This window comes from Tyto alba, unplaced genomic scaffold (genome assembly GCF_018691265.1).
Source record: "Tyto alba isolate M040663 unplaced genomic scaffold, T.alba_DEE_v4.0 Super-Scaffold_19, whole genome shotgun sequence".
Taxonomy (NCBI): domain Eukaryota; kingdom Metazoa; phylum Chordata; class Aves; order Strigiformes; family Tytonidae; genus Tyto; species Tyto alba.
In genome coordinates, this window is record NW_024881281.1 from 6,181,673 (window position 1) to 6,204,940 (window position 23,268).

The 23,268-nt window shown below is 53.2% G+C and overlaps 1 protein-coding gene across 2 annotated transcripts in view; it reads left to right on the forward strand.

Annotated features, from left to right (window-relative positions):
• SMG6 (SMG6 nonsense mediated mRNA decay factor) overlaps window positions 1-23,268 on the forward strand; it is a 114,794-nt gene that overhangs the window by 53,995 nt on the left and 37,531 nt on the right. For both annotated transcript variants that reach the window (XM_042791303.1, XM_042791304.1), the window contains exons 11-13: window positions 1,212-1,328; window positions 1,842-2,010; window positions 10,724-10,925. In XM_042791303.1, the coding sequence (XP_042647237.1) occupies window positions 1,212-1,328; window positions 1,842-2,010; window positions 10,724-10,925 (488 nt within the window). The remainder of the gene's footprint in view (window positions 1-1,211; window positions 1,329-1,841; window positions 2,011-10,723; window positions 10,926-23,268) is intronic.

A 23,268-nucleotide genomic window follows, 5' to 3' on the forward strand; every position in this document is an offset into this window, starting at 1 on the left:
TCAACACTTTCTCCTTGCCCGTGTGCAGCTGATGCTCATGCCTGTGGCAGAGGTGCCTGGAAGCCAGGGCTCTGCAGCGGCTTTCCCTCCCCATCTGCTGCCGGGGCTTTGCTCTCACGAGCACTGGTTTGGAGTCAGTACTTACACGTTTGCGTTCATCGTGCAAATCCTTTACCTGGTTTGCCACAGCTTTTCTCACGGTGGCTGCCCGTCTGCGAGGTGAGAGCTGGAAGCCCTGGGCCTGCAGCAGGCGATGTGCAAGCCGGCGAGGTGCTGCGGGCAGGGCAGCCTGCGCCAAGCTGGTGGGAGACCCCTGAGCGGTGCGGGTGCGTCCCGTCCTGCTGGGCAGCGGCTCTGCTCCCCACTGCAACGCTTCCCTGCCTCCCTCTGGGCAAGCCCCTGGCCAGCTGCTCCCCCCCACATCTCAAGGGAGGATGTGAAGCCGGGGCAGAGGGGATTTAGAGGGCAGAGGCTGCCCGTAAGGCTTAAAAATCTTCTGTGAGCAGGCAGCACGGTGCCTGAGCGAGCACGGGCAGCCTGGCATACCCCACGGTGCTCTCAGCCTCACTAAATGGAACCCACGCCCAGCTCCAGGCAGTTCCCTCGAGCCAGCTCCCCGCTGCTCTCAGCAGCCTCAGAAGTGGTTTCTGGCTGGGTGTGTGTGCCGGGGGGATTTGCTCTCACTCTGAGCCGGCTCTGTTTGGAAGAGCTGTGGTCGTGTGGCATCTACTTGAGTAACAGCTTCAATTAAGCTCTCTTGACAAGCTGTTGTATGACTGGTGAACTAATGGGAGGAGCCCCCTCCTCAGCTGCTGAGGTTAAAACTCCAGCAGGGACAAAGATCAAACATACAGCTAATTACCCTTTTAACACTTAACCATACCCCCCTCCTTCAGGGGAAGGCACCAGCTCCAAGCAGCAGCTTCTGTGCTGGGAGCCCTGAGTGCCGGCTCCGGCTCAGCATGTGAGTTGGGGTCGGACATGATGTGGGCAGTGTAGCTGCAGCCTCTTCCCACTCCAGAGTGGTTACTCACCACCTTTTTTTTCCCCCTTACATGGAGCAGTTGGGCCCAGGGCAGGTGTGAGCTGGGGAATCGCCCACCCCTGCAGAGATCCGTGCCCTGTGCGGGATGCAGAAAGGGAGGCTGCGAAGGCAAAGCAAGATGGAGCATCTGACCTGCTCCCTGCTGAACCCTCTCTCTGTCTCCTAGAGTGTGTCTCTGAAGACTGCCGCTCTGTCATCCAGGAACAGGCCACGGCCCTGGGGCTCTCCATGTTTGCACTCTTGGTGAGGAGGTGCACCAGCCTGCTGAGGGAATGTGTGCAAGGTAAGGGGTCACTGGCAGAATCCATGCAGCTGCCCACAAGGCAGCCTGGTGGGGTTTAGGCCCTCGTACCCTGCGATTTTTCTGCACCCTCTGCTGGGGCCCTTGGGATTCTCCCCCAGCATCCCAAGCTCTGCCCAGGTTATGGCTGGATCACCTGCCAGGAAAGCTGAGGTGTGCAGGCAGAAATGTTTGGAAGAAAGGGATGGACGCAGAGCATGCTTTGTGACAGCTATTGGGAAACTTCCCAAACCTGGGACCTCGGAATCCTGTCTCTGTGACCGGTGCAGTGGCATCCCACTGCCCACAGTAAAAGGGATCGCAGACATCCTGGCTTGCCCCCCAGGCCAGTCCATGTAGGGAGAACAGATCTTTGTACTCGCTGTGGGTTGTGGCTGTTCCCTTGTGTGTCCAAGGCTGGGATCTTGGGATCTATGTCATGCATCCTCAGTCCCTGCCTGAGCTTTGCTCTTGGCTGCGGTGAGCTGCCTCAGCTCTCACGTCTTGTATTTGCAGTTCAGCCACGAGAGGTGGAGCAGGAGGATGAGGAGGACGACATCAAGGTCTCTGCCTTGCCCCAGGACCTGAAGGAGCTGCTCCCCAGTGTGAAGGTCTGGTCGGACTGGATGCTTGGCCACCCGGACACCTGGAATCCTCCTCCAACCTCTCTCGAGCTCCCCAAACAGTACGTGCATCCCCTGATCTGTCTTCTGGTGTCTGCTCCCTCCCTGGGCTCTTCGTGCCACCTTTATCCCTTGCCCACGCTTACTCCTGGCTGTGGCACTCTGACCTGAGCACCCAGGAGAGGAGGCTCACTGCGCAGGGGATGTTTTTGGGGACTTGTCACCCTTGGTGACACAGTGACTTCTTCACTGATGTGTGGGTGGGGCTGAAGTGTCTCTGAGGGGGCCTGGCGGGTGCCCTTTGCTTCCATGTGGTAGAAGACGGCCCATGAGCTGGATTTTTACCTTCTGCTTAGGATGTGTGTCTGGTGTTGTTGGGATACGTCTCCTTTACATGCTTTGCTGGCCCAGCCAGCTGAACAGGCAGGGCCTTCCTCTCTGCAAGAGGGAAGTCCATTTCCAGCATAAGCATTTCGTTGCCTTTTGTTGACTGAATCAAGCCAACCTTGATTGTGCTGGGCTGGCCTGGAGCAGCTTGCCTGTTCCTGGAGCTCCAGAAGTCACCTCCCTTCTGCTTCAGAAGCATCTTGTCTCTACCCCTGCGACTCACAAAAGGGTTAATTTTCTAAACTGGCTGATTCCAGCCCATTAGTCCATAATGCGGACTAGGCAATTTGCATATTTTTGGACAGAAAATCGAGTGAAGGGGCCAAGTATGGAGTATGCGAAACAGTGTCTGAGCATGCTCTGTAGCTGCTTTCCCGCAGGATTTTCCATCTGCCTCCGGTACTCCGGATCCAGAGCCTGAAATCACGTCTTATTGTTAATCCAAAGGAGCCAGAACCCAGGGTGATGGGAAGGCGCATTAAGAGTAATCCAGCAAAGTGGCTTAACCATTAATGGGTCCCCGCTCCGTGCGTCAGGTCCAGTCCTGCTCTCCTAGTTTATTGCCTCTTACTCCAGTTCTTTTTCATTTGGCTGAGGAAATGGAAATCTCACACAGGAAGTTCTGGGCCTCATTTTGTGGAGATGGAGTCTGTTTTCTGTTTGTCGGCTGCTCGGTGTGGGACCGCTGCCTGCTCATGTGAACTGCTGCCCATCTTTGGGCAGGAACTCAAACTGGGATCTGTCACGTGAACCCGCGCGCACCAATCCCCCCCGTCCCCTCGCGCTGCCTGCGCAGGGAGCCGCTGAGCCCTTGGCGACGGGCAGCCTCGAGATGGAATTTCTGATTGGGTTCACACAGCCAGCGCTCGGCGCCTTCCCCGGGACGAGCTGCCTCTCCCTCCTGCGGGGCTGCATCCCCCCCCCCCCCCACCCCAGAGCAGGTGCCGGCTCCCGCTTGTCCGTCGAGGCGGGAGAAGGCGGTGGTGGCAGCCCGGGGCACGGCTCTTTGGGGAGCAGTGGGTATGGGTTGGGGTGGCTCTACTCCACAAGGTCCTGCTCTGCTCGGCGGAGGAACGAGGGTCTTCGTCTTGTAGCAGAGGCCCAGCTGCTTCGCCACCTTGCCCTCCCCAGCAGCCCCTCTTGTCCCATCCATGCCCTGACTCTGGGGCATGGGCAGCCTTCCTCATGTTGGCTTCAAGCTTCTCCACCCTGGTGCTCTTTGGCTCACTGGGAACATCTGTCTTACCCACGGCAAGGAGACGGGCTGCTCTTCCAACCCAAATCTCTTTTGAGTTGAGCCAGCATTGCGTGGCCGGGGGCTGGGGCGTCCGGGACTCTGGGACAGCAGCAGCAGAGCTTCCCTGGAGGTGCGGGTAGTGATGAGTAGCAAGGAACCAGCTCCACTCTTGGGCACAACTTGGGATTTGCAACATTTACCCTAGAGATGAGAAAGGGAAAGGGGAGCACTCGATGACTGTTTCAGTTCTCTGTTGACACAAGCGTGCTGTTGGTCTCAGGCTGTTCAGTAACCAGGTAGAGTCACCGGGAGTGGGGGTTTAGATAGGAGGAGCTTCAAAGAAGTTTAGAAGTAAAGCATGGGTCAGAGCAGCAGGCGTGTTGGAGTAAGCTGAGGTTTATGGGCAGGATGAGCTCAGGAGCAAGGAGAACATGTGAGGAGCAAGTGCAGATGCCAAGTTGCAGAACTGAGTAAGGAGTCTGTGCCATTTCATGCGTGCTCTGTGCCTCACAGCAGTGGGACGTGCCATGAGGTCCCCACCAGTGCCAGTGGAGAAGCTAGTTGGACATGCTGAAACTGCCTCCCAGCACTCTGCAGAACTATCGCTTTCATTGCCCCTTGTGATGGCGTGGGCACAGAAAAGGGACAGTAAAAAAGCCCTGAAGCCCAGAAGCATCCTGCAAGGCTGCCATTAATGTGCTAAAGCTTCTGGAAAAACCAGACCCTGTACCCACCTGGCAGCCCGCTAGCAGGAAAGGCCTGGCCCAAAGCTTGCATCAAAGTGCAGCTCATCCGGGGCCAGCGCCACTGCCAGAATGACGGCCTGGGCTCGGGGCCAGCGGGGCAGCTTGTCAAGACTCTGCCAGAGCCTAAGGCCTGGGCTGCCGGGGCTGAACATCCCGAGGCCTCCACTCACGCTGCGTTCGCCATGTTCACAATCGCTCGTTCTTAGTGAGGGAGCGAGCTGGGGGACTTTGAGAACGTCTAAACTCAGCCCAGCTGTGGCAGTTGGTTTATTGCTTTCAGCTGGTACTTGAACCCAGGTCCTGGTCTTGGAGTCTTTCCCAGGTTTAATCCCCGGAGCTTTCTCTGCAGCTGTATGACACTGCGCTGACCCCGAATGAGGATAGGAAAATAGAAACGGTGCCAAGCCAGAGTCTCTTTTTCATTTGGAGTCTGGCTGTCTGCCCATGACCAGGGTTACATAATGGGAAACATAGCTGGGGCTCTGGAGAGCCCGCGTTTCACCACGCTGCCCAGACCTTCGCGTTCTGATGCTATATATCTTCCTAATTGTAGCTCGGATGCATTTATCACACTGCTGGATTTGAGTCCTTACAATAAAAAAAAAAAAAAAAAAAAAAAAAACAACCCCACACCAAATTCCTCAGCTCGCTGCTTTCCCCCTTGGACAGAGGCGGAGGGAAAGGTGTGAGGGGTGAGCACTGCCGAAACCCAGCACACGGCTGTGAGCCACGTAGGAGTGGGCTCTGTGGAGCGGGATGTGAGGCTCGGGAGGCTGCGTATTTGGGGTCCTTTTCTTGGCGGGAGCTTGGGAATGGACCCTGGCTCCTGGCAGGCATCCTCTCCCTAGCTGGGAGTTCAGCGGTCCTGAGTTCAACCTGAATGAGAAGCTAAACCTTTCCCCAAAACCACTCTCCTTGGTCTAGCGCACACATCCAGCTCTTGGCCACACCTGCACGGTCACCATGGCTCAGGGGGTGTGCTGGGACGCTTTTCCCAGTCCAGAAGGCCATCGAGAGGTGACAGGCTGCCTAGGTTTCTCTCTTGAGGCTGCTGTGTGTATTCAAGAGGTGGAGGGTGTCCTTCCCCTCTGTCTATTTGGGAGAGGGGCTCAGTGAGCTTTCCATGGCTCTTTTCTCGGGTGTTTCCAGAATAGGAGTTAAACCTGACCGTGGACATCCCTGCTTCAGAGCAGCAGCGTCCTGTGGCTTGGGGATTGTGTGTCTGGACCAGATGTTCCCAGCATTTCTAGCAGCAAGCAACAGTCACTTCTGTATCTTAAAATAAATTTATATCTACATGTTTCATGGCAAACACTGTGTTGAGGTCCAAGCAGATGGTCATTTAAAGCAGTTGCACTGCCATGCAACTGGGTTGGAGAAGTGTCTTTCAGACCACCTGTCCCCAGGAGTAATTTTCAGAGATGAAGGTGTAAAAGGAGAGAGTCCTGGGGAGAAGGCAGCAGGGTGGATCTTCTAAGGCAAAGATATCAGCAGCAGATGGGGCAAAAGGTAGATCTCCAGGGAGGCTGCTGCTGTTCAAGTGAATCCATCTCCTTTTGGGACACAGGGTTGTGAAGAGGGCTGGGCAGGGGAGAGCAAAGCTTGTCCTTGCTCTACTTTGTTGCCGCAATGAATCCATTGCTAAATGAAGCGCAAGAATCGATGGGGAAGCCACTGGCTAGACAGACAAACTGCCGCAGGGCTGACCCTGGCAAATCTACACTCCTTCCACGCTGGAGCGAAGGGCCTCTCGGTTTGTGGAGACTGTCTGCAAGCATTTAAAAATGGTTAATTTAAACCAAGTATTAAATTAAATCCAAAAGCTCTGAGCACATTCTAGAGCTTACCTTCCCAGAGAGATCTGCCAGATCGCTCTCATCACATCGCTGTTGCGGAGAAGTGTCACTGAGATGGCAGCTCCCACTGGGAGAGATGGACAGAGTCTTGGACAGGGGTGCCAAGACCTTGCTGGAGTTTGCCGGAGACTAAATGGAAAATCCCTTTTGCAGATTTCAGCCTTAGTTAGTAATGCTGGCCACCAGAGTTTCCCTATCGAGACATCAAAGCCAAGGATTCAGAGGTGTCTCGGTAGTGTAAACCTGGCTGAGAATGAAGGTAAAGTTGAGCGAAGCAGAAGCCAAAAGTCTCCGTGGAGAAGGGGGCTGTGGCAAAGCAGAGGCTGGCTGGGATGAGACCGCACCTCTCCCAGGGAGAAGAGCGTCCCTCCAACTCCAGAGGCAGATTCCTGGGAGAGGAATTGGTTTATGGGTGCCCAGCTGGCCGAAGGGACGGCGTGCGGGGTAGAATGGGGGAAATGATTTGTGCCACGGGGCAGGGGGGGGCTGTGAGCACCTCGTCCCTGCTCAGGGCAAATGTGCCTGAGTCCAGGAGAAGGTTGGTGAACGCCCTTTGGGAAGAGCTCCCACTGCCAACCCCCCTTTTTGTCCCTTGCAGAGGAGCTGCTTTTAGTTCGGCTTCCCCGGAGCCGGGAGAGTGGACACCCGGGAGGGGGCTGTGGGGAGCTGGGGTGGGAGCCGGTGGGTGCGCGTCGCCTGGCCCCGGGAGCGCGCGAGCCCGAGGCGTTTGCCATCTGCACGGCAGCGCGGCTCTTGGCGGCCGGGGAGCACAATGCAGGGCTTCTTCTGCGCCGCGCTTTCCGGGTTTGTTCTGCAGCTGTGGAGTTTGACTGTTAGTGTTTAAACAAGCTGGTATTACACAGGAAATGGCCACCTCCACAGGCCCCCGCAGGCTTGTAACATGGGGTCATTGTGCTTGATATTAATCACCAGGCAGCCCTCGCCCCCGGTGAAGGTGGTGGCTCGCGCCGGAGCGCCGCACAGCACTGTGACCGGCGGGCATTCGGCGAGCATCGGGCTCGCCCCGGCGCTCTCTGCTCTCCCAATGCCTGGGCACACGCCTTTTGCCTTGCGGTGATGCGTGCCCGTCGTGGGCACCCGTCTTTGCCAGGAGCCATCCCCCCCCCTGCCCCCCCCGGCAGACGCGGCCTCGCTGGGGCCGCGCTCCAGCCCGCGCGCTTGTGCGGTGCTCTCGCCGTCGCCTGGCCGGGCTGCGTCCTGTCGGCGTGCAGCTGGGCTGCGCTCACACTGACAGCTACATTAAACCTGGAATCCTGAGGCAATAAAAAAGAAATTAACTCTTATTTTTTTTTCCTGTCCTAGTGGAATAAGCAAATGTAAATGTGTCTGTGGGGAAGTGAATGAACCCCCGTTCTGAGGAAAGACCTCGCGCTAACCCTCTTCTCGCTTCCTCGGTTAAAAGCTCTGGGAGCCTCATCCCTCTACCTGGGAGCTGCGTGCCTGGGCTCAGCGTTAGTAATTCGGGGCCTCCCTCCGCAGAGGGACACCGAAGCCGTGGCACTATGCGTACGCAGCTCTTCCAGGCACCTGGGCCTGCCTTGGCTTTGCGGAGAGGCTCCGGCACCGCAGTGCTGTTGGGTGACAGAAGCCAGAAACACCTGGAGGTGGCTGCAGCGGTGTCCTGGGAAGTGGCAGCGGAGAGAAGGCGCCTGACAGGGCTCCTAAGTGTTGTGCGACCTTCCAGGGCAAGTGCACATCCCAGCAGGAGATCCACGGGGCCGTGCAGTGGCGGCGTGAGCTGTTAGCCCTCGCTGGCTTTGCCGGTGGGTAGCAGCTTGTAAATGACCTTGGTGGTGCCAGTGCTGGGGGATGCACTGCAGAGGAGGTGCTGCACCCCACGGGAAGGCAGAAAATTGTCAGACCGGCTCTCTGCAGTGCTACCTCTGCATCGCAAGAGAAAAACAGAGCAGAAACAGCAACACCTTCTTCTTTGTTGGCTTTTTGAAGGCTCTGCAGGGTGCTGTATGTGAGAGGGTGCTGCCCGGCTGCCGCCACAGAGCTGCTCCAGGTTGCACTGCAGCGAGCCCTTGCTACCCGGGGAGCCAGCACAGTCTGTGGTTTGACTGAAAGAAGCCCGGGGTGGAAACCTAACACATCCAGTGCAAATGACAGATGTGGCAAGGCACCGTGAAGCTGTAGGAAGCTGGGGATGAAGTGCATAACGCGACAGGGACTGCTTTCGTGCTCAGGGGGTGGTGAGGGGCTGCCCTGCGCTGCGGGGAGGGACAGAAGGAGCCACTGGGCTGGGTGGCTGCAAGGGTGTCAGCAGTGTCAGCCCAGTGTTTGTTCACGTGGCATTTTTGTGACTTTGGGTGCCAAGCCCTGTGGAGGGAGATGGCTCGCTATGCTCCATCCGCGCTGCTCCTTCACCCCACTACCAGCCCTGCCCCGCTGTGGATCCCAGTCCTGCCCAGCATCCTACCGCTGCCCTCTGCCTCCCTCTCACCCTCGCTGGTCCTCTCCATCCCCTGCCTGCAGCTCCGTTTCTTGGGGAATACGGGCGATGTCTCTGCAGTGTGTTTCTTCCCCTTCTCCTCCACCCTGACCCCGTGCACCGGGCTGTCTCAGCCCCCTGGGAACATCCTCTGCCATCGGTGCCTGTCCCCAACACCCCGGTGCACTCCTTCCCCGGTGGCTGGGGGGGCTCTCTCCCCGTTCCTCTCCCCCGACGATGCCTGCAGCCTCCGCGCCTCCTTCAGCCAAGCCGAGCCCTCGTCGCAGCCCGTGCTGGCGGGGCCGCACCAATGCGATGTGACTGGACTCAGGCAGCCGAGCCCAGTTGCCAGCAGGGCACTGGGGGAGGGCTGAGCCTCCCAAGCCCTGTGCATCTCCCATGGGCAGAGCTCGCCTTGGAGGTGGCCCAGAGCAGCCCTATCACATCCGGTGCTTGTCTCTGCAGCCTGGGCCGGAGGATAAACTATCAGGGCTGTGGGGCAGTGGATCATTCCTCTTATTATTTTCTTCTTTTGCAGATAGGGGTCGTGGAAAGTTCAGTTCCTTTTAACCCTCGCAGCTCTGTTTATTTTCCAGCTGGTAGCACAAACGCAGCGTTTCCCATTACATCACAAAGGGCCTCGGACAGATCCCTCCGAAAAACGTGTTGCAACTGTTTATTTTTTTCCATATTTAAACATTTCTGACAGCCAGACCTGGCTGAGCCAAGCGATGGAGCTTTGTGAATGAACCCAGCTCCTGGTGTCTGTGCCCAGAGGGCTTTGAAGGACCTATTCTCCTCTGCAGCGTGCGGGCTGGGGCTGGGGCTGGCTTAGGGACGTGGGCGACTCTGCGTTACATGTGTGCTGATTACGTGCCGGGCTTTGATTAATGGCTCCTCATTCTGCCTGGCTCCCAGGACGCTCTTGAAAACAAGATGTTTCATTTCAGTGTGCTTTCCTGGTACATTGATTCCCGTAAATAACCGAGTGCAGACTCTGTCCACCTGGAGCAGTTCAAAGAGCAGGGGGCCTCCCTCCAGCCCTGGGCTGCCTCGGGCCGCACCGGTCACTGCTGCACCCCCGGTGATGCTGGCTTCCCTGCGTTTTTTGGTGCCCCAGAGGTGTGGGGTGGAGGAGCAGTCCTCCTGAGTGCCACCAGAAGCAGATCAGCCCCAGCTTCCCTTATTCCCTGCTTTTGTCCCAGTTTACACAGTGAAAAAAACCCTACCGGATTGCTTTTAGAAAAATGAGGAAGAAACGCGTCGCGAGGCAGCCTGGTTGGCTGCAGTGCGCCTGTGCTGGTTGCCTGTTTCCCCCGTACTGGCCCTCTCTGGGGTGCTGGGTCCTCCCCAGGGTGTGCTCAGCGATGGGGATGCGTGATGGGGATGCGCAGCGAGCGGTCCAGGGCTGCCGGTGGCCTGGTGTTCGCACCCGGCTCCCCGCACATCACTGCCGCTCCGGGAAGGTGAGACGCCGCAGAGGCAGCTTTGCAGGTCACTCGCGAGTGTTGAAACTGTGTCCAGAAGCAAAACGCGGCTTAACCCATCATGGCTGAGGGTTAACTAAAAAAATCTCTGTGCTTTAGTGGCTGCAGTGTGTGATCTGAGCAGATAGCGGCTGTGCAGAGGAGAGGGTGCCCTGTGCTGGGGTGGGGCCCCCCCTGGTGCCTCTTTTGCCCCGACAGCCGTGCGGGTGTTGGGTTTATCCGCCCAGCAGGCTTTAATATTGAGTAACAAGCATCGTTTCTCCCATCTGGAACGAGCTGGGTTCCTGCCGGCACTGCACGGGGAAGCACATGTGCCAGCTTGGGAGCGGGCAGAGGTGGGCAGCGCAGTGGGAAGGGCGAGATCCCGGGAGCCGTCCTTATCCGGGGGGACGGGGTGGTCGGCGTCAGCGCTGGCGGGCGAGGGCTACCAGCCCTGGTGGGTTTGGTGCCAGCACAGCTGCGCCTGGAGCCCTCCCGGTGGGGTAGGTTAGCAGCGGTGGTGGCGTGCCTCGCCTCGCCTCACCTCTCTGGTATTCACTGCAGCATTGCAGGCAACTCCCAACGCATTCCAGCCCCGAATTGCTCACGTCTCTCCTCGTTCTCCCAGGGTCTCAGTAGATGTGTGGGCGACGCTGGCTGACTTCTGTAACATACTGACCACAGTGAATCAGTCGGAGGTGCCCTTGTACAAGGACCCAGATGACGACCTTGCCCTGCTTAGCCTGGAAGAGGATCGGCTGCTCTCGGGCTTCGTTCCCCTGCTGGTCGCCCCCCAGGAGCCCTGCTACGTGGAGAGGACCTCGGACAAGGTCAGCAGTAGGCCAAACATCCCCCCTTGATTCCTCCAGACTTTTATTCTTGGGAAGTTTTCTGTGCAAACGGAACACGATTAAGTCATTGAGAAGGGTGTTAAGGGAAAATATCGACCTTTCAGCCGCTGACATCCAGCTCTGTGTCATGAAAACCCCTCTCGACTTCCTCTGGTGTGTGTGTGCTCGCTGGCATGTTGTATATACGATCATTTCCTCACTTGTTTAAATAGTGCAGCTTGTGTTGGCAGTGCTCTCAGTGCACTCCAAATGGTTTGCATCATGCTTAAAGCACCCTCCCCCTCCCCCCGGCCACAAAACTCTGCCTTAGGAAGGCAGCCAGGACTTTTTTCCTTCTCTAAAGAGGAGAGTGATAAATAGGTGACTAGAGAGAAGCAGACACCATGTGTTAACGTACAAAAGGCTTTTAGGAATATGAAGCATTCCCCACTGCCCGCTCTCTATTTTCCTTTCTTTGCTCTAGGAGCCCATTCTAGCCTGAACTTTCCTTTGGCTGTTTGTTTTTAGAATAATGAAATCAGTTCCCTTGTTGATGTGGGGTTTTGGGTCTGCTCTCTGCCACCACCTGGCCAGAAGGGACCTGGGGGCTGCATTTGGATAACGTGTCTGAACCTGATGGGGGATGGAAGAGGCACAATGGCATTTGTTTTGCACGCCCTTGGAGGCACAGCAGGATAAGAGTGGCTCTCAACAGTTTCCTGCTTGGAGGCAGAATCGCAGCACGAGAAACGCTGCTCATCTGGGAAGCTGCAGCATTGCCTCCCTGAGCGGCTGGTGCTACAAGAGGAGAAGTGGAGATGCAGAGGCTGGTTTCTGTGGAGAGACTGCATGTGACAGTGGCAGTGTGCCTTCCCATGTGCCACTTCTTCTTGACATTTTCCTGAAATGATGGTGAGAAATTGAGGACCTTTCTCACAGAGGGACCCGAGAGGTGCAAATTTCTGTTTCACTTCTCTGTCTGCCTGGCCCATGCTCGCAGCACTGCCCGTGACAGAGGAGCACAGCGTCCCAGTAAAACTGAGAACTCTCCCAGCTTGAGGAAGCACCTTAGTCCAGGAAGTCACTGTGGAAAAATGGATTTTCAAGGCTCTATTTGGAGGGGTTAAGATAACAAGCATGTAGTTGCCATTGCTGTCCTAAGGTAGCCTGTTTGCCCAGTATGTGTTGTGGCCTCACTGGGGTTCTGCTGGGGACAGTCCCAGTGCCCCACTCTCCACGCAGCGATTCTCTCCCCAGCAGCCACAAACCAGTGTTCCCAGCAGGCAGGTGAGGTGGCTGAGCAGCTAAGTCTGGTGCCCCATAGCCTGTGGGAGGGGGTCAGCATTCCCTGAACTCTGCCTCCTCTAACCACAAACCGGTTTATTCGGAGTGCCATCTACCTGCCCTGCCAGGCACTTGCACTCGTCTGTAAAAGAAGAGACTTAGCTTTGTTCTGTAGCTGCACCTGAGCATCCAAGCTGAGTTTTCTCACTGTCCTGGCTCCCTTTGGTTCTGGTGCTTTATAAAGAAACTGTACAACACCACTGCTGAGAGCTGGTGCCCTTCACAGCTCAGCAGTCACCCAAGCAGCCAGGATTTTTCAGCACAGCGGTACCAGCTCTGCTCTGCTGAAAAGGCAACGCAGCTCCCAGAGAGAAAGAGCCAGAGTTGGCTGTGTCTTTTTTTTTTTTTTTTTTTTTTTTTTTTGTGCTGCCTCTGTGGGTCTTGTTTGGTTTGAAAGTAGCTGACTTTGGAACCGTGATCACACCCAGCAGGCTGGGGTGTTCGCTCATGTTTGCGCAGGTCTGAGCCCCCGTTGTGTGCCAGTTGTGTTGTGCCGGTCTCTGCCTAAACACACCAGACACATCACGCAGAGGTAAATGGAAGAACCCACTGGTACCAGCACTACCCGGGTTCTGCAAGGTCTCTTCTCGATCCAGTACTGACCAGTGTTTTCATTAATGGTCAGACGGGTAAAACAGCAGGTCTGCATATTCACTTTGAAGAGGACACCCAAGAGGATTAAGGGGCGGCTGGTGAGGCAAAGCAGAGATCTCAAAAGCCTGGCTTCCAGGAAGGGACTGGAAGAGCTGGGGCTTTTTAGTCTAGAAGAAATTCAGGGAAAATGCAGTAGGCTGTTTGAGAGAGGAGAAGAACAAGCTGTCCCAGAGTTCCATGCTGAAAAGCATGGGAAGGAATGGGCATAAATTGCAGTAAAATAGATTTAGACTAGACTTCAGGAAAGGCTTCATACCTCTGGGTAGCTAAGCACTTGAAAGCATCCTCCTTAGCGATTCTGCAGAATCTCTTCAGCCTTGGAGATTTTTAAAAGCAGGCTGGGTGGCTCTCTCAGGTACAACTTGGGTGGAGGTGAATGCCTTGGAAAAGGAGGCAAAGTGACCTCTTCGGATGCTCCTACTCCATTTTCTGTGATTCAGTAATGCTGTTGAAAGGGACTGGAGTGGCAGCTGCGTCATTACAGTCAATTTGTTCCACAAATCTTCTCCTTCTGCAGTATTAGTGAATTATTTGACTCTCCAGAAGTGGGGTGTTGTAGAAGGCAGTGCAGACCAAGCCAGGAAGGTATAACTGAGAGGCATGAATCCATATGCCTTTCACAAATGACTGTGAGCAAGATCCAAACAGGCACTTCCCTGCAAAGAAGCCCCCAATCCAACTTAACCGGCAGATCCTTGTGTGTGGTCCCCAGTCCACCATCTGCTCCCTGCCCTCCTTTTAGTGTGCAGAGCCCAGATGAATCCGACTCATCAGCAGATGCATCTCTGAGCTGTTTGCACTGGCAGGGTGGCACGAGGGGATCCGTATCCCTGAGCCTCAGTCAGGTGATGGCAACAGGCACTGCAGCGGGGCAGCTCTGGCTGGCACACACCACATCCAGCCACGTTTCAGGACCTTTCCCATTTGTGTGCTCCTTGTTGGTTGCCGACTGACTGAGCTGCGAGCAGGTGAGGATGGTTTTTCTGTGCAGCGAGAACTGTCTTCCCCATACTGATTTTTCATGGCTTTTAGCAGGAGTTATTTTTCTGCACCCAATTTCTTTCTCTTGTGTTCTCAGTTTTGGCCCAGTTTTCAACCCCAGTTCCTGACAGTTCTTTGCTGGAGAGGCAAAGAAAATGCACCACTTTTTATATGGCACCCTGTGAATGTCTTGTGGGCTGAGAGGAAGGGTTCTGGTATGCCAGAGGTCTGTGGGAAGCTTGCTCAGTTGCCTTTCCTATCACTGGCATGGCTAGGAAGAGGTGATTGGCTTTCTACTGCGAGGATAGTATCTCACCTTGCTTCCTGATGCTCCAAATCCTTACCCCGTGCTTTGGCACCATAGGTTTTTAATGAGTTGTATAATTTTGGAGTAAAGGAATCTGTTGAAAGGCAAGACTGGAGAGTATTGGGCTTAAAATGGTGTTGGGTTATTGGCTCCACCAAGAAGATGGTTGTTTTGCAAGCTATATAGGACAAATACTATGGTTCCCACTTCTTTTTGTTCTCCACGTCCCATTTAGCAGATGGAGTGCAGTATTCAGCCAGAGTTTCTCAGCAAGTTTTTGAGCATTTGGCCTGGCTCTTATTTTGAGTGAAAATGTTCTGACTCCGTTCATTGCCATGAAGCTGTGCATTCAGATTCCTGCTGGAGCCAGTGTGACACTTAGAGCTTCCCATCATCTCTTGCACTGTCATTGAAGCAGTAACCAACAAAAGCTGGCTCCAGGGTGAGCATAACTTGGTGATGTTTTCCTGGGCGTATGTTGGGCAGATATCCATTGCAGCTTGTGTGATGGAACACCATCGAGCGTACCAGTCAACAGCAAACTATGCAGCCTGGTGCCTGAGCTGTCAGACGGTGTCTGCAGTGTTCACAGCCGAAGGAGACTCTGCCAGGACCTCACTCACCCAGCATTGTACCCGAGGCAAAAGCAGGGAACAGCGGCATGGCTGAGTTAAGGTTTGGGAAGAAGGAGGGTAACAACTGTAGATTCATCAGGTGGTGCTGCTGCGGGCGACTTGTAATGGAAAACACTTGGGTCACGTTGTGGTTAATGCAAGTCCTAGTGACGGTGCATCTGAGCTGTGCGTGGGTCTGTTCTTGTGCAGCCCTGGGAACCTGGGGCATGTCCTGGTTTCCTCAGCTCTCACTGAATCCTGTTGTCTCAGGAGCATCCTGCTCCGCGGTGGCCCCGTGGAGCTGGTGGCAAGGCTGGAAGAGGGCTGCAGATCGCCCGGCACAGAGCAGAGCAGGGAGGTCCTTCTCCTCTATGCAGGCACATGGCATTGCTGATGGCCTGCATCCCTGCAAGGTCTGCATGGGCTCCGTGTGTGCATCACCCAAGCCTGTGCCTGCAACTCAAACTCTGCCACATGCCCCAGCCTGGGAGATGTGGAGGAGAAAGTGTTAATGTCCCTTCCCACAATAAACCTCTCTGCATGGGGGGTCCTGAAACCTGAGCCCCTCTCTCCTCCCCCAGCCCTGACACACTTTAATAAAAGGTTTTTAAACGCCAATAAAAAGGCAGCAGCCCCAGCTCACCAGGTCCGGGGCCCAGGGTCCTTGGGAAGGCACTTCACAAATGTGTTTTTTGCATTTTCAAGCTTTTGGCTGGTGAATAAGATTGAGGAGAAATACTCCTTCCCCTGATAACAATACAGTGAGACGCAGGATCAGCAGTGTGTGGATTAAAACCAGACGGTGCATGATTAATACATATGCTTATAGGGCTAGTCACTGTGGTTCCCTCCTCTCAAACAGAAAGGCACTTTTTTTTTTTTTTTTTTTTCCCCTCATGTGCATACTCATGTGTGGAGTGGACTGTCTCAGATACTCACCACTCAGCTCATCTCAACCCTGTCTCACCTCACCAGGCAAATGAAAGCCCTAAAACACAAGGCTCTGAAAAATAACTAGCAATATTTTACTGCTCCAGACCTACAAACTGCATACTGCGTGGCTCTTCCAGCTCCAGGGTGGCCAGTTAGCTTCCCACACTTGGTGCCGTTCTTGTTTCACAAGTACTTGCTTCCTGCTATTTGCACTACTCACCTGTTGGTGCAGATAGCCTAAAATCCAAGCTTTGTTCTCATTAGAAAACACAAAACTTATTCCTCTCTACTGTCCAGCCCAGGTGGATGATCCAAATTTGACCCTCTCTCTAGTTGTCCCAACGTGCTCTAGATGTGCAGAGCTAGTAGCTTTTGAATGAGCTATTAAAGAGCTGCTTATTATTTAGGCTTGGGCTAAAATTAGTCCTGTCCTGTTATTCACTTCTCTTATTTATGGTATTTCAGTCTCTTTAAGACTTGCAGATATCTCTTGGCAATGTGTAGTCATGTCTAAAGCTTCTTGGAGAGGAAGCCCCAGGTTTAAAAGCTCGGGAGGAATAGCTGTCGGAGTGACCAGGCTCTGTGATGCCTCTGAACACCAGATGTTTTGTCCTTTCTGAGACCTAATGACTGCTGGGATGCCAGGGATGAAATCCACATTAGAGTGGCCACACTACAGTGATTTTGGGAGGACTTCTTGCAAGGCATCAGATGAAGGGTAGCGAAACCAGGACTGAGAGCAAAACTCTTTGTAAGCAGAGAGAAAACCCCCATGAGCAAATGTAACTGTTTTCTCAGCATCCTTTCCATATTCCCATTCCATAGCCTTGGAGCATCTCCCTCCAGCTGGCAGGCAAATGCACTCAGCCCATGAGAGCGAGAGCTTCCAGCTTGGAGTTTGGTCCAGAGAGGAAAAGGGAAACTGTGAGCAGAGATCGGAGCCCCAAGTAGGAGAGTCCAAGGAGGAGTCATCCTTGAAAAACTCCTTCCATTCCTGCCTGCCTTGGTTTCCAAACAAGCAGTGAAAGATCCCTGCCACAGGCAGACCTGCTCGGAGCGAGGACTTGGCAGGAGCTGGCAGCCCTGTGGCAGCCGAGTTAGAAATGTTTACATTTTCTGACCAGTATGTGAACTCCATCCCAGTCTCGACCTTCCCTTTCATGTGGTGCCTTTGGATTGTAAAAGGCAATTAGGCTAAATTATGGGCCATGCTGAAAGATGTTGTCATTGGGTGATGGAGGAGAGGCTGGATTTTATGCCACCACGAAGGCAGCGCACAGAATATCACCTGCTTTGAACTCCTCACCCATCCTTGGCATTTCCTTGAACCGCAAGTGCTGGGGACTGCGGGGACAGCCCGGGAGCCTCTCTCTGCCTTTGCCAGGTGCCATTAGCGCAGTGGGAAGCGTCAAGCTGAGTCCGTGTCCCCAGGTCCAGGTGGCAGAGGAGGGCACGCTGGTGTCTGTTGTGCTGTTTTAAATGTACCTTCATAGAAATGGGCATGAGTGCTCTCCTAGTGATTGCTGCTGCATCTCCTAGGGCTGTGCAGCGTATCTTCCAGAGAAGTATTCTGTTCATTTATCGTTTGATCTCAGTTTTTAATTGCTCTTTCAGGTAAAAGAATTTTGAGCATATTCTTAAAACTGCATTTCTCCAGCTGAAGGTAAAGGGAACTCATGGCAAACAAGCACTAGCGCTGCACGAGGACACTGAATACAGCCCTGGAGAAATCTGCAATGTGGAACAATAGTTCAGGCTCTTAAAAGCGGGGGGGTGGGTTTAAAAAAAAAAAAAAAAAAAAAACCTGCAATAAATCTAGCGAGTGGAATCTGAGGGAAATGATCCCATCTGGAAAACTCCAGCGCTGGTGCTGCTGAAGGCTTAAGGAGCGATGCAGATCGCAGAAAGAAAACCCTGCAGTCTGAGGATGACAGGCTTCTTAATTGATGTCCATTGCAACTGGTACTCTGCCAGTTTATGTTGGCCACCTTCCAGCGTGCTGTAATTTTGGGGCCAGGTGTGAAGCGTTTCTGTTCCATCTTGTTCCCAAGCACCTACAGAAGCCTCACACATCTCACTTGAGGCTGCAGCCCTGTAGGAAACAGCTGTACAGGTATAGGTGAAAGGAAATGTCACAGCTGGGCTTGGAGTACTCCCCTGTGCCTTGCCTGGGGCTCTGTTTGGGGGGCCGCTCTCCCCCCTGCCCACACCGGGTTTGGGGAGGTGGCCACTGTCACAGGCACACCTGCCTGTCTGTCAGCAAGGTGCTTTGAACATCAGGGAGCTTCTGGGAGGAATGTACAGGTCAGAAACCTCCTCTTCAAAGAGGAGCCCACGGTGGTGTGCGTCAGTCCTGGAAGTGGGGAATCCAGCCCGGGAGAGCCCCGGATACTGGGAGGCTGGGGGAGCTGTGGCCATCTCCTCTGGTCTCTTCTCCTTCGGGAAACCACAGGGAAATTTCCAAGGGAACAAGAGCAGGTCTTGAAGAAAGCACCGAGCCTTGATTTCAAAAGGCTGAGAACCCATCGGGATCTTTAGCAAATTGTTGCAGGAGCCAATTTCAATCACTGTTACAAATCACTGTTAAAAACATGTGTTATTTCCTGTCTAAATTTGTTTTGTTTCAATTTCCACTAATTGAATTTTGCTGTAGGTTGGGAAGCCCTCCGTTGTTGCTCTGACCCTGATACATAAATGTGTGCTAAGACCCCCCAGCCTCTTCTGAGAAGCTGACTAGATGGAGTGAGAAAATTGACGCTCTCTCAGGCATGGTTTGGATCCCCTGGGCCATTCTCATGGTGCTTCTGAGCTGTGATTGTCCAGGCTCCACGTGTTGCTCTGTGAGCTGCTGCACCAGCTTGTAAGGAGGAGGTGACCGCTGTGCTCTTCTGCTCTCCTCCATACCCACCAGACACCTCCAGCACCCCTCAGCCTTTGCTTCTAGGGCCCCAGTTTTGCATTTAGCTGTATTACACAGCGTGTTGTTTGCTTGCAAGTAGGCGACTGAGTGATTTCGAGTTTTTTGTCTGTTGGTGAGTTGCTCTCTTCAAAGATTGGGAGGATAGAAGATGGTGTCTAATCTACAGACTTTATCAGTAAAGGTTTTCTTTGTCCAGGTCACTAAACCTATTGTTAAGCAGCATAAGCCCAAGCAAGCTTCCCCGCGGCCCCGCCAGGACTGCCCTCCTGTTTACGCTGACATTTTAAGTCCTCTGTTGACCAGATTTTAATCCAGTCTGTATCCTGTGCACTGCAGTCTCTGGGGCATACTAGCTTTTCATGTCCTCTCGTCCCAGCCATGCAGAGTGCTCAGGCTGACAACTGCCTGCCTGAGGACGCACAGCCATGGCATCGAGCTACAGAAACCGTGTTGAAGGCAGCAGGAGCTCAAAGCTGTGCAGCTATTTTGCTATTAACAGATCCCATAGCTCTGGCCAGGCAGGCATGGTGGTGAGGAGGAGCAGGTCTAACAGTACCTCCAGTCCAGCACCCCTCTGCAGAGCTGGGGTCCTGCTGCTTTGCCTCCATCCTGAAGCCAAGAGCTGGTGTGTGGGAACTGCAGTCTCACTACGAGGTGAGGAACCACCTGTCAACGTGTCAAAATCCAGTTGCACATGTTCTCTTAATGCGCCCGTTAGCGTGACGGTGGCTTTGTGGTCTGGACGTGGCTTGCAGGGAAGTGCGAGGTGCTGCCTTCCAGGCAGCCCCATCTCTTGATGGGGAAGCAGGCTGGGAAGAACCAGCAGTTGGAGGAAACAACCTTCCCTCCCCCTGAGATGCCTCTTTCCTGGCATGTGAAGGGAGCGAGCAATACCCTGCTGAATGGGGAAGCTGTGTGGTATTTGCTAAAGCAGCTCGTGACGTTTCCATCCCTTCTTCCTCTGCCTTCCCTCAGCCTTGGATCCACCTCTGCCTCTCCTCCGGGCTCACCGTGGACAGGCTGCTTTAGCCACTGCCCGGGCTCCGGGTGAATCAGGCAGCCTGGGTGTGAGCTGTGCACGTGTACCAGCACGCGTGTGGTTCCTCAGCCAGCACCGCACAGTTTGGCACTGGTGTCAGCAAAAGGCTCTTTTAAAGTGTCTTCTGGAAGCGTGATGTGATCATCAGCTCGGGGCAGAGACTGACAGGATAAATCAGCCTTGTCCCGTACCTGGTTTCAGGTGGCGTTAGATCTTTTCATGCAGATCAGATGACACTCGTTGCTGGACATCCTCGCTTCTGGCATCATCAGGCCAGGCTTATGTAATGAGATGAAAAACTTACTTGTGTTCAGTCCTCTTGTCCTAAAAGCTGCCTCCAGAGGTTCGGCACAGACTCTTGGGAAATGGAAAATGTTGTATTCAAGAAAATGTTGTATTCAAGAAACTTGCTGACCGCGTGTTCCTGAAGTTGGCATCGGTGGAGTGACTTAGGAAAAGAAAGTCAAAACCATGAAGTCTCCTGTGCAGCACCTCCTTGGTGTATGTTGCATGCACCTTTCGCTTCCCTTGGGGTTTTTCAGCAGGTAATGCCTCACTTCTGCTGTGCTGGCACCTTAATGGCACAAAACCTCCCACATCTTGGCAGGACATCAGGCCCAGATAGTGCACAGCTCTGGCTATAAAAGAGGTATTCACCATGACTTTAGTGTACTCGGAATGACATATTAGAGTCCAGACCTTGTGGAATTTGCTGATTAGTCTGTAAGTATATTGAAAGGCCTCATTAAAACACCATTAATGCTGGATCCTCTCCCAGCGAGCCATCTCTTATTGCTACCCAGAGGAACTTTGAGGAAATGGAAAGGCTGCTCTGGCTGGCTGAGCTGGTCCCTGGGCATGAAGTGTGGCCTCACCTGGGACAATTTTTGTACTTCTGATTGGGGAGGGGGGGGTCCCTGGGACTCAGGGTTGCCTCCCTGCCTCCTGTTTTGCGAGCTGGGTATGCTGCCCCTGCTTAGACGCTGCACTCTGGTACTAAACTCAGTCCTTGGCCTGACTCTTTGTCTCTGCCTGTGGCTTAGCTTTGGGGGTGACCCTGTTTCACGGCACTGTTTTGTCTCTGACCAAGTGAAATGCTTAAAACATCCCTGCTGAAGATGACGATGGCTGTGGTATCCACCAACGCCGGTATTGGAAGGACCTCAGGAAACCTGAAAAAAGACCCAATTAATAACTCCTCATTGTTGTCCTGAATAAGAAAGATCCACGTCCTGGGAAGCTTGCCAGAGAAGTGGACGGGGTGGAATGCAGGGAGTGGTCAGCCCAAATAACAGATGGGGATCTACTCTGTCTCTACGGGAGACGGAAGGTGACCTCTGTCATTGAGCTTGGAGTCTGCTCCCCATGTTTCTGCTCCCAGCTGGACCTCGTGTTGTTTTTGTGGATGCCAAATCCGTCTCCCAGCACTGGGCTGAGTCTGGGTGAGGATGGAGACCCCAGCTCCCACAGCAGGCTGGAGCTGGGAACCTCAGTGTCCTAATGCAGTCAAATCCCAAATCAGAAAGAGAAGACACCACCGTGGTCTTATTTATCGTTTTCTTTTTTCACCGTCATTGAAGTCAAAGCACTTCCCAGGCATTAATGAACGTATCTCCACAACACGTTATGACAGAAGGAAAAGCAATTTCCTTGTTAAAGATTGGCAACAGAGGTACACAAGGCGGAGGGACTGACCCAGGTCCCACAGGAAACCTTAGCTTCAGGATGAGAACAAACCCCTGATACCCAGGATTTCAGGCCAGTGCCTCAGCCCCAGGCCACCCGCGTCCCTTAGGAAGACGAGGGGGTACTAAGTGAAGGTTCACTGGGAAGCGTTAAAATTCTTCCCAAACATAAGCCTTACATGAGCAACGTTACCGGTGCTGGTCTGACTGTATCCGTGGTGGGACACTAAAAATGCTGGATATTTAATCCAGATAATTTAATCAAATTTTTCCCCATAATATATTTGCATATATTTCCTTAAACATAAGGTAAACCCCACTATTTAAATTAACAAAGTTTCCCATAACATTTTGCATACCAGCATTTTACATAAAGCATTTTCTCCACCATATGTAACAAATATTTGGCTATAAGTTTATATATTACGAATAGCAGCAATAGTAGTATTTAGTCATTTTGTTGATTTATTTTTTTAAAACTTTCCCAAAACTTCACTGTCCTTGAGACAGGTAGATGCATATATAAACACAAATTCTTAGTATGAAGACAAATGTGTTTTCTGAGGTCTGAGAAATTATTGCCTGCCTGCTCTGCTCAGTTTGTGCACAACAACAGATTTAGGTCTTGGTTTAGTATTTATCCTAAGCAGAAATGATGTAATGTTTATTATAGCATCCATTATTATTGAAGGAAAGAGATTTATGTCTATAGTCAGAAGAAAATGGAGTTTGCTATGTCCTTCTAAATGCTGTATCAGTTCTCCTGGTATCTGGTCCACATATGATGTTTCCTGTAGACAAGTGGCCACGGAGAAGTGGCGCTTCCAGAGTGTGTCAGGGCCATGCCTGCTGATGTGCATTTTTGGATCTGATGCAGTGACCTACCAGCTGCCAGTGACACACCGCGTTTCTGGTGCTGAAGTCACTTTCGAAGAGCATGCTTGCACTCTGAAGTCATCCAGATGCTTCTTGAACTTGGACCCATTGCCAGCTTATATCATTAGCTCCCTCTAGTACCAGCAACTTTTTTTAGTTCAGCATCTGTCCTAATGAGCAAAGATTTGATCAACACTGATCTGAGCTTTGCAGAAACCTGATGGATGAGATGCTGCTGTCAGCCCAGGCCGTGGGAGCTGAATTTGCTCAGCAGTTGCCTGTTTTCACACCCGTAGCTGCAGCGTCCTTTTAGACACGAGCATCCTCACCGACTTCCCCGTGGCTTAAGAGTTTCTCGCTAGTGACTGTCCTGACATGAGAAAGGAGAGATCGTCCAGTTATCAGCATGGAGGGACACTTCATGTTTTGGGAGTATGTAGTACCTGCTAAACATACAAGAGGCTTAATTACATGGGAAATGCTGGAGTTAAAGGTAAATCCGTGTAGGGAGGGAGTTGTGTGGATGGATTTGACTAGGTGGGAACGAGACCGAATATCTGTACGGATGCCTTGGATGATTATATCATTGCAAGTGTGCAGATGGAGCAGTTACTAAACAGAAAAGTGGGCAAAGGGGTAGAAATGCTGGCTGGGGACAGCAAGGGACTTGCAGCTTTGAAAGTACCAGCAAGTCACGGTGTGCTGCTGACCTCTGCAACAGGGAACTGTCTCCTGATTTCCAGGCCATTACCTGCCTAATTCTGTGTCACCGAAAGTCTTATGTAGCTCTTGGGTGGTTTAGAGGCTTGAACACCCAGGGCAGCATTTCTGAAGGTTGCGTGAATGATCTGGATGAGATGACAGAAATGCAGTCAGTGTGAGCAGCCGCTGCTCTCCACATTCCCTGCCCACGGCATGCTCGGGAGGGGTGTTGGCTTTTTGTGGCACGAGTGGGACTGGTTTGCTGTCAGCAATATGCAGGAGGACTTC